Source organism: Chiloscyllium plagiosum, chromosome 3 (genome assembly GCF_004010195.1).
Source record: "Chiloscyllium plagiosum isolate BGI_BamShark_2017 chromosome 3, ASM401019v2, whole genome shotgun sequence".
NCBI lineage: Eukaryota > Metazoa > Chordata > Chondrichthyes > Orectolobiformes > Hemiscylliidae > Chiloscyllium > Chiloscyllium plagiosum.
Genome location: NC_057712.1, coordinates 118,806,304 through 118,820,597, shown reverse-complemented (window position 1 = coordinate 118,820,597; position 14,294 = coordinate 118,806,304). Strand labels below are relative to the sequence as shown.

At 39.5% G+C, this 14,294-nt stretch overlaps 1 protein-coding gene across 2 annotated transcripts in view; it reads right to left on the bottom strand.

Annotated features, from left to right (window-relative positions):
* Positions 1-1,281: 1,281 nt before the first annotated feature.
* The window catches only part of ttl (tubulin tyrosine ligase), a 43,624-nt gene continuing 30,611 nt past the window's right edge, over positions 1,282-14,294 (bottom strand). The window contains exons 5-8 of one of the 2 annotated variants that reach the window (XR_006311248.1): positions 13,510-13,779; positions 4,868-5,011; positions 3,288-3,412; positions 2,190-2,277 (exon numbers count right to left, since the gene is read on the bottom strand). Coding sequence is in view for 1 of the 2 variants with exons in the window: in XM_043687197.1 (XP_043543132.1) it covers positions 2,157-2,277; positions 4,868-5,011; positions 13,510-13,779 (535 nt within the window). In the remaining variant the exon portion in view is untranslated. Of the gene's footprint in view, positions 2,278-3,287; positions 3,413-4,867; positions 5,012-13,509; positions 13,780-14,294 lie in introns of both variants that reach the window. The other variant, XM_043687197.1, reaches the window with a different exon arrangement.

Here is a 14,294-nt window from a genome sequence, read left to right as displayed (position 1 = left end):
ATTATTTTTAAAGCCTTGACATTTAACCAATTCCTATATTGACAAATGGCTGCAGTACATTGTCCTGCATAGTGTTCTGACTTGCATACAAATCAAATTGCAAACAGACTCTAGACCTATTCACAGCTCAGAGACTGTTAATATTAAGGCCATCATAACTGTATAGAGTCACCCAGGAGTGAAACATGATGTGTGAAGACATGTTGAATATTATAGAATTCGCAACAAAATTCAAGTGGAATTGTATTTAAGCTTGTATTGAAATTGTAATCTATAAAATTTATAAATTTTGGTGAAAATAAGTTCTGTTAGAAGTCTGAATGGATGCAAATCTTGCATTGTGATCATTCTCAGTTCCTTAGCTGTTTGATGACATTTATGCATTTTGTTGCAACAATATTCTTATAGGATTAGGATGACTTGGCTGTCAAATGTTACTTTCTAAGTATTATTAAGAATAATTAACAATTAGGGCGATAAAAAAATAAAGACGAGATAATCAGCAATTCTGTTTATTTTCATGATATTGTTTTGAAGTTAGATATGGAGAAACATGCACTAATAGCAACATGTCATCACAATAATCTGCCTGTGATGAGTGGTGAAGGATAACACTACAGTGCACTCTCCAGAAGCTAGCAAGTATTCTGGGAGAAAAACACCTTAAAAATGGAACAGCACTCGACAAATACCCTGGGAAAACAACCAGTTTGTCCCACATAGTTAACATATTAAATAGTAACATACCTCCTTCCTCAGTGCACTGAATCTTTCTCAGTTATGAAATAGAATGATAAATAGAAGAACAAAATATTTGATCAATTTAAAAAAATCATGCATTTGGCAGGTAACCATAAAATAATTGCAGCAAGATAACCATTCAGATGGTGAACTGGCAGGGAAATAAATTGAAAAACATATATAATAATCGGTATCTCAACTTACAGAACAAAAAAAATAGAAAAGCAAATTTCAGATAGGAGGACAATTTCGGTGATGTACATATATAATGAGTCAAGACAAAATGCATTTAGTGCATGCTACCATTTTCCAATCTGTCATATTAATGCTCATAGCTCTATTCAGGCCGCATATGGGCTGCAAACAGAATGAACTAAACTTTTTAATAGTGCATAAAAACTAGTTCTGAGGAAGGGTCACTGGACCCGAAACATTAACTCTTGATTTCTCTCCATTGATGCTGCCAGACCTGCTGAGCTTTTCCAGCAACTTCTGTTTTTGTGTTTGTAATAGTGCATTTCATTCTGCACAGCTCCCAACACAATCCCAACTAAGAAAAAAAATGCAAAAGGAAATGATTCTTTACCCTTCATAAAATTAGCATTTTAAAAATACTATTGGTTTGCCCCACCCCAAAAACTCCTCTCAGAGGATTAAGTGTCTGCAAATATAATAAAAACAATAAGCAGAATCCTTTGCTTTCTTCACATCCATAACATCAGCTATATTTCAAAAAGAAGCTGAGTATATAATCAGAACGAAAGCAGTTCATGGCCGCTTTCTTTCCTGGTTTCTGAAGTACTTAGCGTTCACAACTGGTAAACATACTAGTTACATGGTATGAAATGTACAGTGAGTTGGTTTGTGCCAGGTCACAGTGATATCCATCTTTATGCACCATTATACAAGTGATATTAGCAGAATACAGCAGATTATGAAAGTTTGCTACACATTAAGGATGGTGCCAAAATTTTAATCAAGTCAAAGTACCGTTCAATACTTTAATAACCTTTTCAGGATGCAGATCAATACTTCTAATCGCATAACCATGATGCACAATCCCTGCTATCCATACGTAATAAACAGAGCATATTCTTGCAGCATTTCTGCAGAGTTTAAAGCAACATGTATCAGTTTACAGCAATTCCCATTGTCATGGTCTGATTGTAATTTTCCAAAAGGCATCTTAATGCTGTACATTAAGTAAGCTGTTGATTTATAGAAGTAACCAATCTTAATAGCTCCACAGTTTTCATAATTATCCTTCACCATGGATGCGATGGTCTTTTAATAGACTTCTAAGGACTATGGATTGAGTTTGTATGCATGATTCACAGTGTTCAGCTGATACTGATACATACAGCTAATCGGATTATGAAATGTAGTGAAGTGGAAGAACGAGCATGAAAATTCTATTAACTTCCCAATTTAACGAAGACAGATTGTTGGCTCGGTTTCTGCGGTGAGTCACTTAATGGGAAGACTGAGGAAATGGCTACATCTACTATGCCTTGACAAAGTTCAGCATAGAGTTTCCTGAAAATAGCAAAACATGGTTTAATAAAATATTTCATAACCTAATTACAGTTACCAAAACAAAATGTTACAGATATAGCAAATATGAAATAAACACAAAATACTGAAAATAATCAGGATGGACAGCATCTGTAGAGAGAGAGTCATTGACTCAAACATTAACTGTCTCCCCCAGATGCCGATTGATGCACTGAGCATGGCCAACATTTTATTGACCTACAGAAAACTTAATTATCTGCATAATGTTTGTTGTGCTTGAAGCAGTTTGTCAAATTAGTTGTTCATATTCCCCATCATTGTTTTATAAAATTGCAATGATTATATAAGCATGATGAAACAGAGGAATTAACTAATCATTAGTAGTATGGGTATAGTCTCACTACTAATTTGATGTCTACATCAGACTGCTTCAGATACTATGATAGAACAGTATAACTTGGGTTGGTGATTAGATTCAATGAAGTAATAGCTGTAGAATGGCCTGATGGGCAGTCTCACAAAACCTGGGCTTCACAATGCATGCAGTGAACCCTAAACCTGATATTTCATTTCTAAGAAAAGGTCCACTTAGCCTCTCAAGAAAAAAATCCTGATTTGGAATATCATGTGAAAACTAACACTACCATGGCACAAAGTGAGATGACATGGATAAGTATCACTTTCCTCCAAAAGCAAAAACTTTCCACCCAGGAAATCATGCTTTGTGCATTCATTTCAATAGATTATTTCCTGGTAGACACAATACACAAAGGGTTAAAGTTAGTTGCTGAGAGTTAGCATATTAAGCTCTATATTAACAGTGACTACACTTTAAAATTACTGATTGGCCATAAAGCACTTTAGCATCTCCTGAGGGCATGAAAGGTACTATGCAGTACAAATTCCTTTCTTTCTACATAGAATAAACTTAACTGTCTGGCTGTATTCAAACCTCAGGATGAGGCAGAGAGATGAGCAATTCAGTACAGTACATCTACAAACAATGCTATTTATCAGAGGGTGACATTCACCAATCAGCAGTCTGTCGAAGATCATGCGTGGTATGATTTCTTTCATCATGCTTGAAATGGAACCCATCTAACTGATCATTCAGAACACATGGCACAGGTCAATCAATCAACACTATTCGCGCACTCTGTAATTGACAATGTGAAAAGCTGTCACTCTAGTTGAGTAAATTATAGATTTAAAATCTTTCAGCATATCTAAAGAAAGAAATATTCTATATGATACATTCCAAGGCTCATTTGCCCTAACTAAATACTTAGAAGCCATCAGGTGCTTAAAAAAAGGGGAAATTTTACATTGAGAGAAGTGACCCTTGGACAAAGGAAATCCAACTCAACTTATGTTTACAACACAGGTTAAGAACTGGAGGAAGTCCTGATGTGTGCACATCCAAAGAGTTACATAGAAAGTTTAAAGTACCGATTGCTGGTCTTACTCTGCCAAGATTGCTCCTGGATTCCAAGGACAGTAGAATAAGGCACCCAGGATCACACAAACCTGGGCTATTTGCCATATACTTACCCTGGCTCTTAATATATATTTTTTCACTGTAAAGCCTGCATGGGAACATAGCTTTCAAATCAAATTACTACTAGTGACTGTTTACAATGAGCTTGTGATCATCTTCTGAAAAGGGAGAATCAATTGTGAGATGAAGTAAGGTGGCAGTAGGTTTGTAAGGAGTGTAAACATCAGGATTGATCTTTTGGATCAAATATCCTATTTCTATTCTATAAATACTAATAACATCTCACATTTCTTCTTGAACTTCACGCAATAACCTTATTAAATTTTAAAAACAACAGGCTTTTAATTTCAACATGCATGGCACACTGGAGGAAAATGTGTCACAACAGCGCCGCCAGTGTGGAAAAAAGTTGGCAGAAACAAAATGTAGTGTTTTTAATTGGATGATTTAGGGCATATCATGAACCTTGTTTTCAAAAATACATTTGACAAAAGGATCACACAAAGTACAGCACAGAAACAGACCATAAAGCCCCATAGTTTATCCTCCTTGGAAGCTCTTCCTAACCCTCCTTATCCAATTCTTTTAGCATAATGGAATGGAGGAGAAAATGCTGTAGTAGTTAGTATCACTGGACTAGTAATACAGAGGTCCAGATTGATGCTCTAGGACATGAGGTCAAATCCTAACTTGACAACTGCTGAAATTTAAATAAATAAGATCTGGAATTGAAAGTCAATCTCAGTAAATGGTTACCATGTCAACTATAATGAATTGTTGTAAAACCCATTGAGCCTGCATGTGAATCCAGATGCACAGTAATGTGGTTGATTCTACTACTCTGAAACAGTCCAGCAATTTAAGGGTAATTAGGGATGGACAAAATACACTGACCTTGCCAATGACACCCATATCGCAGGGAAAAAATAAAGGAAAAACAAACCGTCCATTTATCAGAATTAAAACATTTATCTTGAAGTGCTTTAGAGTATTAAGGTTTCTTTAGAATAACCTAGAAAATGACTACTTAATTATTCAAAGCTCGATACTGAAATATCCATAAGCACAATAGAATTAAGCCATGTATCTAGCATCAACAAGCAGCAAACTTACTGAGCACAGGCAGGAGCTCCATTCACTTCAATTAGCCAAATCTTGAGATCTTCATCAACCATAAAATCAAACCCAAACAGTTGAAAGCTATGGTATGGAAGCAGCTTAGTGCCAATTGCAGGTTCTATACACATAAGGCAGCTTCTAAAGATAAAACAAAGACAAGAGTTGAAGGTTTCACAAGTTAAAAAAAATCATCAAAATCAAGCAAGAATGAAAACTAGAAAACAGATGAATTTTTAAAACTATCAAATAGCCCATTTGACTTGTTAATCACACATTTTACATCCTTTAGTTTTCCCACCCATAGAGTGTTAATTTGGCAAGTTCTTATCCAGTTCTAGGGTTGCTAACCTTGCAGGGTAGCACTGGACTCTTCAAAAAATTCAAGGGCAATGCTGAAAGCCACAGAGAAACACGCAGCATTAAAGTAAAATTGATATTTCTACTTCTTATGAACACTTCCATTTGACAATTATAAAAATATTGGAAATGGAGACAAGGTCTTGTGAGTAGCAAGGCTAATCTAACAAAGTAATAAATCCAATAAACTGGATAAGAAATTCCTCTTCCAGTTGGAGTGGAATGTCAGTGTGTTTCGAGGATCAACCAATTGTAGACACATGGGAGAGGGTAGTTCAAGCCAGAGGCATGTAGTGATATCTCCAGGAATGCACACAACTAAAATGGCCATAGCCAATCACACCGTACACCACCAGAAAAGAAACACAGGTGGGTGAAGTTACCAACCACATCAGTGGCAAATTGTTCAACAGAGTTTAAACTGTAATGCAGTTAATTCAATTTATCTGGATTTTCAAAATGCCTTTAATAATAATGTCCCATAATATACTGACCTGATTAACTAGTTTTTGTGGTGTCAGGGGACAAGCGGAAGAATAGATTTCTTGCTGCTTTCATTAGAGGAAGAGGAGAATGGGAGCAAAGCAAAATTATTAAAAATGGCAGACGGTGAGCTGTGCTGCTCCACAAGGATCAGTGCTGCACCCACTGGCTGTCCATAATTTCCATCAACAATTTGGACTTTGACATTGAAAATTTCTAATTTTGTGGATGACAGCAAATTGCATGGGATAGTCATTAACAAAGAACTATGACAAGTTAAAGGTGGATATCAATAAACTTGCAAAAATGGGCAAATCGTTGCAAAATTACATTCAAAACAGACGAATGAGGTAAATTCTGGTAGGCAGAATAGAGGTTTCACACTACTTGGAAGGTGCAACTGAAGAGTTGCAAAAATGACTGTAAAAATACATCACTTTCTCAATGTTGCAACACAGGTTATAAGCCATTTTTAAAAAAAACAAGCACGAAGATTTATTTCTAAAAGGAGAAAAGTAGAAGCTAAACCTGTATCAAACTCTGGATAGGCCACACTACATGTAATTCTGAACTTTGTAAAAAATCTGTTCATGGAATTTGAGCAATGCTGGTTTGGCCAGCCTTTACTGCCCATCCCAATTTCCCTACAGTGGACAGTGAACAGCATTCCTGAACCACTGCAGTCTTTAGGTTGTAGTGGCAAACAATGTTGTTAGGAAGAAAGTTCCAGAATTTAGGCCCAGCAACAGTGAAGAAATGGCAATACAGTTCCAAGTCAGGGTGCTGTAAGCCTTTAAAAAGGGAACTTGTAGGTGGTAGTATACTTTGCATCAGCTATTCCTGTCCTTCTAAGTGGTTGAAGTCAGGGTTTGTAAGGTACTGTTGAAGGAGCCTTGGTGAATTACTGTACTGCATTGAGTAGATAGTAGACCCTGCTGCCATTGCTCATTGTTGAGCGTCAAAGGGGCTGCTTTGCCCCGGATGGGTTCAAGATACTTGACAGTATTCTTAATCAAGCGTCATTGCAGAAAGACAAGAAAGTTGAGTTTAGGGTGATCAGATCACTCTCTAAATGGTGGAGCAGACTCGATGGGCCGAATTGCCCAATTGTGCTCTCAGGACTTATTGGAGCTTCACTCATCCAGCCAAGTGGAATGAATTTCATCAGACTACATTGCTAGTTCCAAAGAAAAGTCATATGAGATTCAAAATATTACAATGCTTTCTTTCTCTCCCAAGATGTGTTTGTCTGTCTGTGTGTGTGGTCAACAACAGTAATGCCATAGAATGTCAAATGGTGATGGTTAAATCATTTTTTACTAGAGAGGGTCATTCACTGGCACTTACATTGTGCAAAGCTCACTTGTCATTTCTCAGCCCAGCTATGGACTTTGCATTTAGACATGGACAGATTCAGTTTTTGAAGAGTCACTTATGGCACTGAAAATTGTGCAATCAGCAGCAAACCTCCTCATGAAGGTAGGAAAGTCATTAATGAAGCAGCTGAAGATGGTTTGGCACCTAAAACGCTACCCTGAGAAGGTCCTGCAATGTGGTCCTGTTCAAAAGGAAACAGGCATAAGAGAGGTGTAGACAGGATTTTGTTGAAATGTGTGGGTATTATACCATACAGAGAAAACTAAGATATTAAAGTAAATAGTGGTTTCCACAGATTGGTGAATCAGTAACAAGAGGATATATTGAAGCATTTTAAGAACAAAAATCAAGAATGTTTCCCTCTGAGGGTTCTATTGATACGGAATATTTTATCAAAGTAGTATTGATACAGCAAACACAAAAGGATAACGGAAGGGCAATTGAGTACAATCTACATGATGTACTGCAGAAACTTATCAGTCTCCTTCAATTTCACCGACGCCTAGAGTTTCTGACACCTAGAAGGATAAGGGAAGTAGATGCACAAGAAAGGCACCCACCAAGTCACATCATCCTGACTTGGAGCTACATCGTCATTCCTTTACTGCCACTGAGTAAAAGTCCTTAAACACTTTTTTTAAACAAGCTGTTGGTGTAAACTTTCCAGAAGTTTGACACCATCCAGGGCCAAGTAGCTCACTTAATTGGCATCCCATCCACCACCCTCAACATTCACTCCCTTCACCACCAATAGTGGCAGTGCCACATTTCATCTACAAGATGCAGTGCAGTAATTCACCAAGGATCCTTCGACAGCAGATTCCAAACCCACAACCTCCACCACCTAGAAGGGCAAGAGTAGCAGATGCCAACATATAAGTAAGAAAAAAGGAACATTTGACCCTTGAATCCTGCTACCACCATTCATTAGAACAAAGAACAAAGAAAATTTACAGCCCAGGAACAGGCCCTTCAAGCCTGAGCCGATCCAAATGTACTGTCTAAACCTGTCGGTCAATTCCTAAGCATTTGTAACCCTCTGCTCCCCACCTACTCATGCATCTGTCCAGACTCATCTTAAAATGAATCTACCATGCCTTCCTCTACCACCTCTGCTGGCAATGCGTTCCAAATGCCTACCACCCTCTGAAGTACTAGCCGCGTGTATCCCCCTTAAACTTTCCATCTCTCACCTTGAAAGCATGACCTCTGGTTATTGAATCCTTCACCCTGGGGAAAAAGCTTGTCTTTATCCACCCTGTCCAGACCCTTCACGATTTTGTAAATCTCAAATCAGGTCCCCCCTCAATCTCCTTTTTTCTAGTGAAAATAAATCTAACCTACTCAACCTCTCTTTGTAGCTAGCACCTTCCATACCAGGCAACATCCTCGTAAACCTTCTCTGCACTGTCTCCAAAGCGTCCACATCCTTTTGGTAATGTGGCGACCAGAACTGTACACAATATTCTAAATGCAGCCGAACCAATGTCTTGTACAGTTGTAACATGACTTGCCAGCTCGTACTCAATACCCCGTCCAATGAAGGCAAGCATACTATATGCCTTCTTGACCACTCTATCCACCTGTACAGCAACCTTCAGGGTACAATGCACTTCCAGATCTCTCTGCCCATCAACTTTTTGCAAGGCTCTTCCATTCATTGTATAATTTGCTCTAGAATTAGACTTGCCTAAATGCATCACCTCACATTTGTCTGGATTGAAAGCCATCTGCCACTTTTCCACCCAACTGTCCAGTCTATTTATATCCTCCTGTATTTGGACAGTCCCTTATGTTTTCTGCTATTCCACCAATCTTTGTGTCATCTGCAAACTTGCTGATCATACCAACAGTGTCTCTTCTAGATCATTTATGTATATTACAAACAACAGTGGCCCCAATACTGAGCCCTGTGGAACACCATTGGTCACCTTTCTCCATTTCGAGAAACTCCCTTCAACTACTACTACTTCTCCTGTTGTTCAACCAGTTCTTTATCCACCGAGCGAGAACACCTTGCACACCATGTGACTTCACGTTCTCCATTAGTCTACAATGGGGAACCTTATCAAACACCTTACTAAAGTCAATGTATATGATATCAACAGCCCTTCCTTCATCTAATAACTTGGTCACTTCCTCAAAGAACTCTATTAAGTTGGTAAGGCACGATCTCCCCTGCACAAAACCATGTTGCCTATCACTGATAGGATCTGTTTATATTTAGAAAAGAATGAGTTTATCTCCGAGTACCCTCTCCAGCAACTTCCCCACCATCACTGGTCTGTAGTTACCCGGAATATCCCTACTACCCTTCTTGTATAGGGGGACAAGATGAGCAACCCTCCAGTCCTCCGGCACCTCGCCTGTATTTAAGGATGCCACAAAGATATCTGTCAGCTATTTCCTCTCTCGCCTCCCTCAGTAATCTGGGATAGATCCCATCCGGTTCTGGGGATTTGTCCACCTTAATAACCTCTAGCCTACCCAACACATTTTCCCTACTTATGGCAACGTGATCCAGACTAATCAAACTTCTATCTCTAACCTCAAGATTCATCGTGTTCCTCTCCTCAGTGAGCACTGGGTGAGATTCTGAATGATTACTTTGCATAATTCTCTCAGGTTCGGCACACAGCTTTCCTTCATTATCTTTTAGTGGACCAATCCTTTCTCTAGTTACCCGCTTGCTTCTTATACATGAATAAAATGCTTTGGGATTTTCCTTAATTCAGGGTTGCTAAAGCTATTACATGACCTCTTTTAGCCCGCTTGATTCCTTGTTTAAGACTTGTCCTACTCTTCAGATATTCCTCCAGGCCTGTTCTGTTCTTAGCTGCCTAGACCTTATGTACATTTCCCTTTTCCTCTTGACTTGTCGTAGAATTTCTCCTGTCATCCACGATTCACGAATCTTGCCCTTCCTATCCTTTGCCTTCAACGGAACATGCCTATCCTGCACTACTGTTAACCTATCTTTGAAAGCCTCCTACATCTCAAATGTGGACTTCCCTTCAAATAGCTGTGTCCAATCCACATTTCCCAGCTCCTGCCTAATTTTGATACAATTGGCTTTGACCCAGTTTAGCACTCTTCCCGGAGGACCACTCTCTTCTCTATCTACAAGTATTCTAAAACTTACAGAATTATGGTCACTGTTCCCAAAGAAATCCTCCACCGCAACTTCTACCACTTGTCCTGGCTCGTTCCCCAGTACCAGGTCCAATATGTCCCCTTCCCTCATCAGATTATTGACAAACTGCTCTAGAAAACTCTCCTGGACTCTTTGTACAAATTCTATCCCATCCAGACCTCTGACGCTAAGTGTATCCCAGTCAACATTGGGAAAATTAAAAATCTCCCATCACCACTACCCTATTGCCTCTACATCTATTCATAATCTGTTTACCTATTTGTTCTTCTACCTCACGCTCACTGTAGGGAAGCCTGTAATACAGCCCCAACAATGTAACTGCACCCTTCTTACTTCTCAGCTCTACCTCACTACCCAAGACTGCCATAGTGTCCTCCTTTAGCACAGCCGTGATATCATCCCTGACTAGCAATGCAACTCCACCCCCTCCCTTACTTCCCTCCCTGTCTTGTCTGAAGCATTTATAACCTGGAACATTTAGTTGCCAATCAGCATGCCCTTCCTTCAACCAAGTCTCTGTGACGGCAGTAATGTCATACTCCCAGGCACCAATCCAAGCCCTAAATTCATCTGCCTTACACACTATACTCCTTGCATTAAAATAGATGCATTTCAGGCCACCAGTTCTTTTGCGCTTACCTGCTCTCTGCCTATTCTTCCCTTTATTAATGTTACCTTTATAATTCTTACAGTCTCCAGCTCACTGCCTACTTGTTTTCTCTTCTGGTTCCCAGTCCCCTGCCACATTAGTTTAAAATCTCCCCAACAGCAGTAGCAAAATCTCCCCCAAGGACATTGGTTCAAGCCTGGTTCAGATGTAGACCGTCCCTTTTGTAATAATCCCACGGTCCCAATGTCCAACAAATCTGAACCCCTCCCTCCTACACCATCTCTGAAGCCACGTGTTCATCCTGCCTATTTTTTCATTCCTACACTGGTTAGCACGTGGCACTGGTAGTAATCCCGAAATCACTGCCTTTGAGGTCCTCCCCTTTAAGTTCTTTCCTAGCTCCCTGAATTCTTCTTTCAGGACCTCATCTCGCTTTCTACTAATATTGTTGGTGCCTATATGCACCAAGACAACTGGCTGTTCACCCTCCCCTTTTAGAATGCTCTGCAGCCGATCGGTGACATCCCTGACCTGAACACCTGGGAGGCAACATACCACCCGGGAGTCCTGTTTTTGGCCACAGCTCCGCCTATCTACTCCCCTCACAATAGAATCCCCTATGTCTATGGCCCTACGAGTCTTTTTCCCGCCCTTCTGAACAGCAGTGCCTGCCATGGTGCCATGATCTTGACAACTGCTGCCCTCCCCTGGTGAGCCATCTCCCCCAAAAGTATCCAAAACGGTACACCTGTTTTGGACGGAGATGACCGCAGGAAACACTTGCACTGCCTTCCTACTCTTTTTCTGTCTTTTGGTCACCCATTCACTGTTTCCCTCAGCAATCCTAACCTGTGGTGTGACCAACTCACTAAACGTGCTATCCACGACCTCCTCAGCATCGCGAATGCTCCAAAGTGAGTCCATCCGCAGCTCCAGAGCCATCATGCAGTCAAACAACAGGTGCATCTCTGGCAAAATAAAGATTGTGGTTGATCTGTTTAGAACCTCAACTCTGTATTCCTGCGTATCCCAGAGGATCTTTCATTGCCCTTGATGCATGGGAACACTATCACCTGCAAGTTCCCTCTAAGCCGTACATCACCTTGACTTGCAACAATATCACAACTCCTTCACTGTGTCTGGGTCAAAATCCTGGAGTTCCCTTTCTAATCATATTGTGGGTGCATCTACATCCTGTGGACTGCAGCAGTTCAAAAAGGCAACTCATCACCATCTCAAGGACATTTAGGGATCTGTAACAAATGCTGGTCTTGCCAGCAATGGCCACACACTGTAGAAGAATAAATAAAAAAGGTTTGGAATAGAGAATTCCAACTGAAGAACTAACACTGGGGGCATCAGTGCTGAAATTTCTATGCTCATAATATAAACTGCATAGTCCAAGGGAAGCAAAATCAACATACCTCATTCATGTAACTTTTATGGAAGGAATTCAGACAGTATGCATACTATTGATAAACTACTCTTGCCCAAGTAATCAGAAACTTTGACAGGCTAGGTAATCATTCTTCATCCCAACATTACAGTCGAGAAGGAAATATTCCTCCCTCAAAAGATTAACTATGCAAACCTGTATTAAGAATTACCTCATGTTCTAAGTTTATTAATCTGATAGTTACAGGAAACTGATAAAGATTTTATTTTTCCCATTACCTCCTGCTGCTCAAATACTTCCTATACTAAAGTCATTGAGCAAGCATCTTTAACTAGTGCCTATGCCAAATGACCATTTCTTCACAACTCAACCTTGACAATGAACATAATAACAATAAGAATGACTGACTGTTAGGAGCGTCAAAACTTGTTTGCATCTAACAAAAGCACAAACAGCTCATTAATGATGTAGGGGAGAAATATGCTGTTACTTCCATTTCTGAGTCCATATTATATCTGACATACTGCTGGGAATTGATGACATAGTAGAAGAATCTTACTTACAATTTCCAGCAAATTTGACAATTTCAAAGCAAAATAAACTTATTGCCAATCAATAAGTGTTAAATTGATAACTTCAGTGAGTTATTAGCTTCTAACACAAATAATTGATACATTTTTAGGGTTAGTATTGCAGAAAATGAATGGCCCACCAGGACTTTATTTAAACTGAAGATGCAAGCAGTTCTTAGGAGACAATTTAGCAGTGATCATGTAACAAGCCAGAGATCTTATAGTCTGTGTGATGCAGATACACACAGAGCAGTGCAATTACTCATCACATTCAAAAATGGAGATAGCTTTACTTGGAGTTGTCTAAAATGAATTAAATTCTATTTGAGATATTTACAAACTTCTCCAGTGCATCAGTGCCTGGTGTGATGGACGTGTAATTTGCAACCAGCTACTAAACAGAAAAAGCAATTTATCATAACCAGCCATCTCTGAATATTTTCTCAATGAACAAACTGAGCTCAGGAAGTTGTGCCAAAAACAATAGGGGGCAGGAAAACCTGCTTACAACCAATGACAAACAATAACTACAGTGCAACAATAAACAGCCCAGTGCCCCTGCCTCTAGTCTTCCTGCAGAGAATATACACTGGTTATTAATTTAAAATCAATAGAACACCAATTAAATAAAGATAAATGAGCCCAAATAAAAGTCAAAACAGAAATTCAAAACAGTTCAAAATGCACCTTATGATTTGCTTGATTTGTGGTAAAATAGTGTTTTCCAAGTTAACATTGTGAGTGTTCATTAAATACTGATTGAAATCTTCAAAGAACATTTCATTGCCTTCTTCATATTTCCCATAATTCTTGGAGTATTCTTTCTGAATACAATGATTTGTCAGATGACTGGTTTTGTCTTGAAAATCAGTGCTATTGTATGGATCAGAGGAAGTCCGCAATACACCTTCCTTGTAGAGGTAAATATTATACTGGTGATCAAGAAGTACCCAGCTTCTGGAAGTACAAAGAAAGAAACATATAGTAAGTTATTTTTATCAGAGCAGAGGCCTGTAATACAAAACAAGCTACCCACCATTCATATAGAACATAGAACAATACAGCACAGAACAGGCCCTTCGGCCCACGATGTTGTGCCGAACATTTGTCCTAGCTTAAGCACCCATCCATGTAACTATCCAATTGCCGCTTAAAGGTCGCCAATTATTCCGACGCTGCCACTCCCACAGGCAGCGCATTCCATGCCCCCACCACTCTCTGGGTAAAGAACCTACCCCTGATATCCCCCCTATACCTTCCACCCTTCACCTTAAATTTATGTCCCCTTGTACCTGTTGTACCTGGGGAAAAAGTCTCTGACTGTCTACTCTATCTATTCCTCTGATCATCTTAAACCTCTATCAAGTCACCCCTCATCCTTCGCCGTTCCAATGAGAAAAGGTCTAGCACTCTCAACCTATCCTCGTACGACCTATTCTCCATTCCAAGCAACATCCTGGTATATCTCCTCT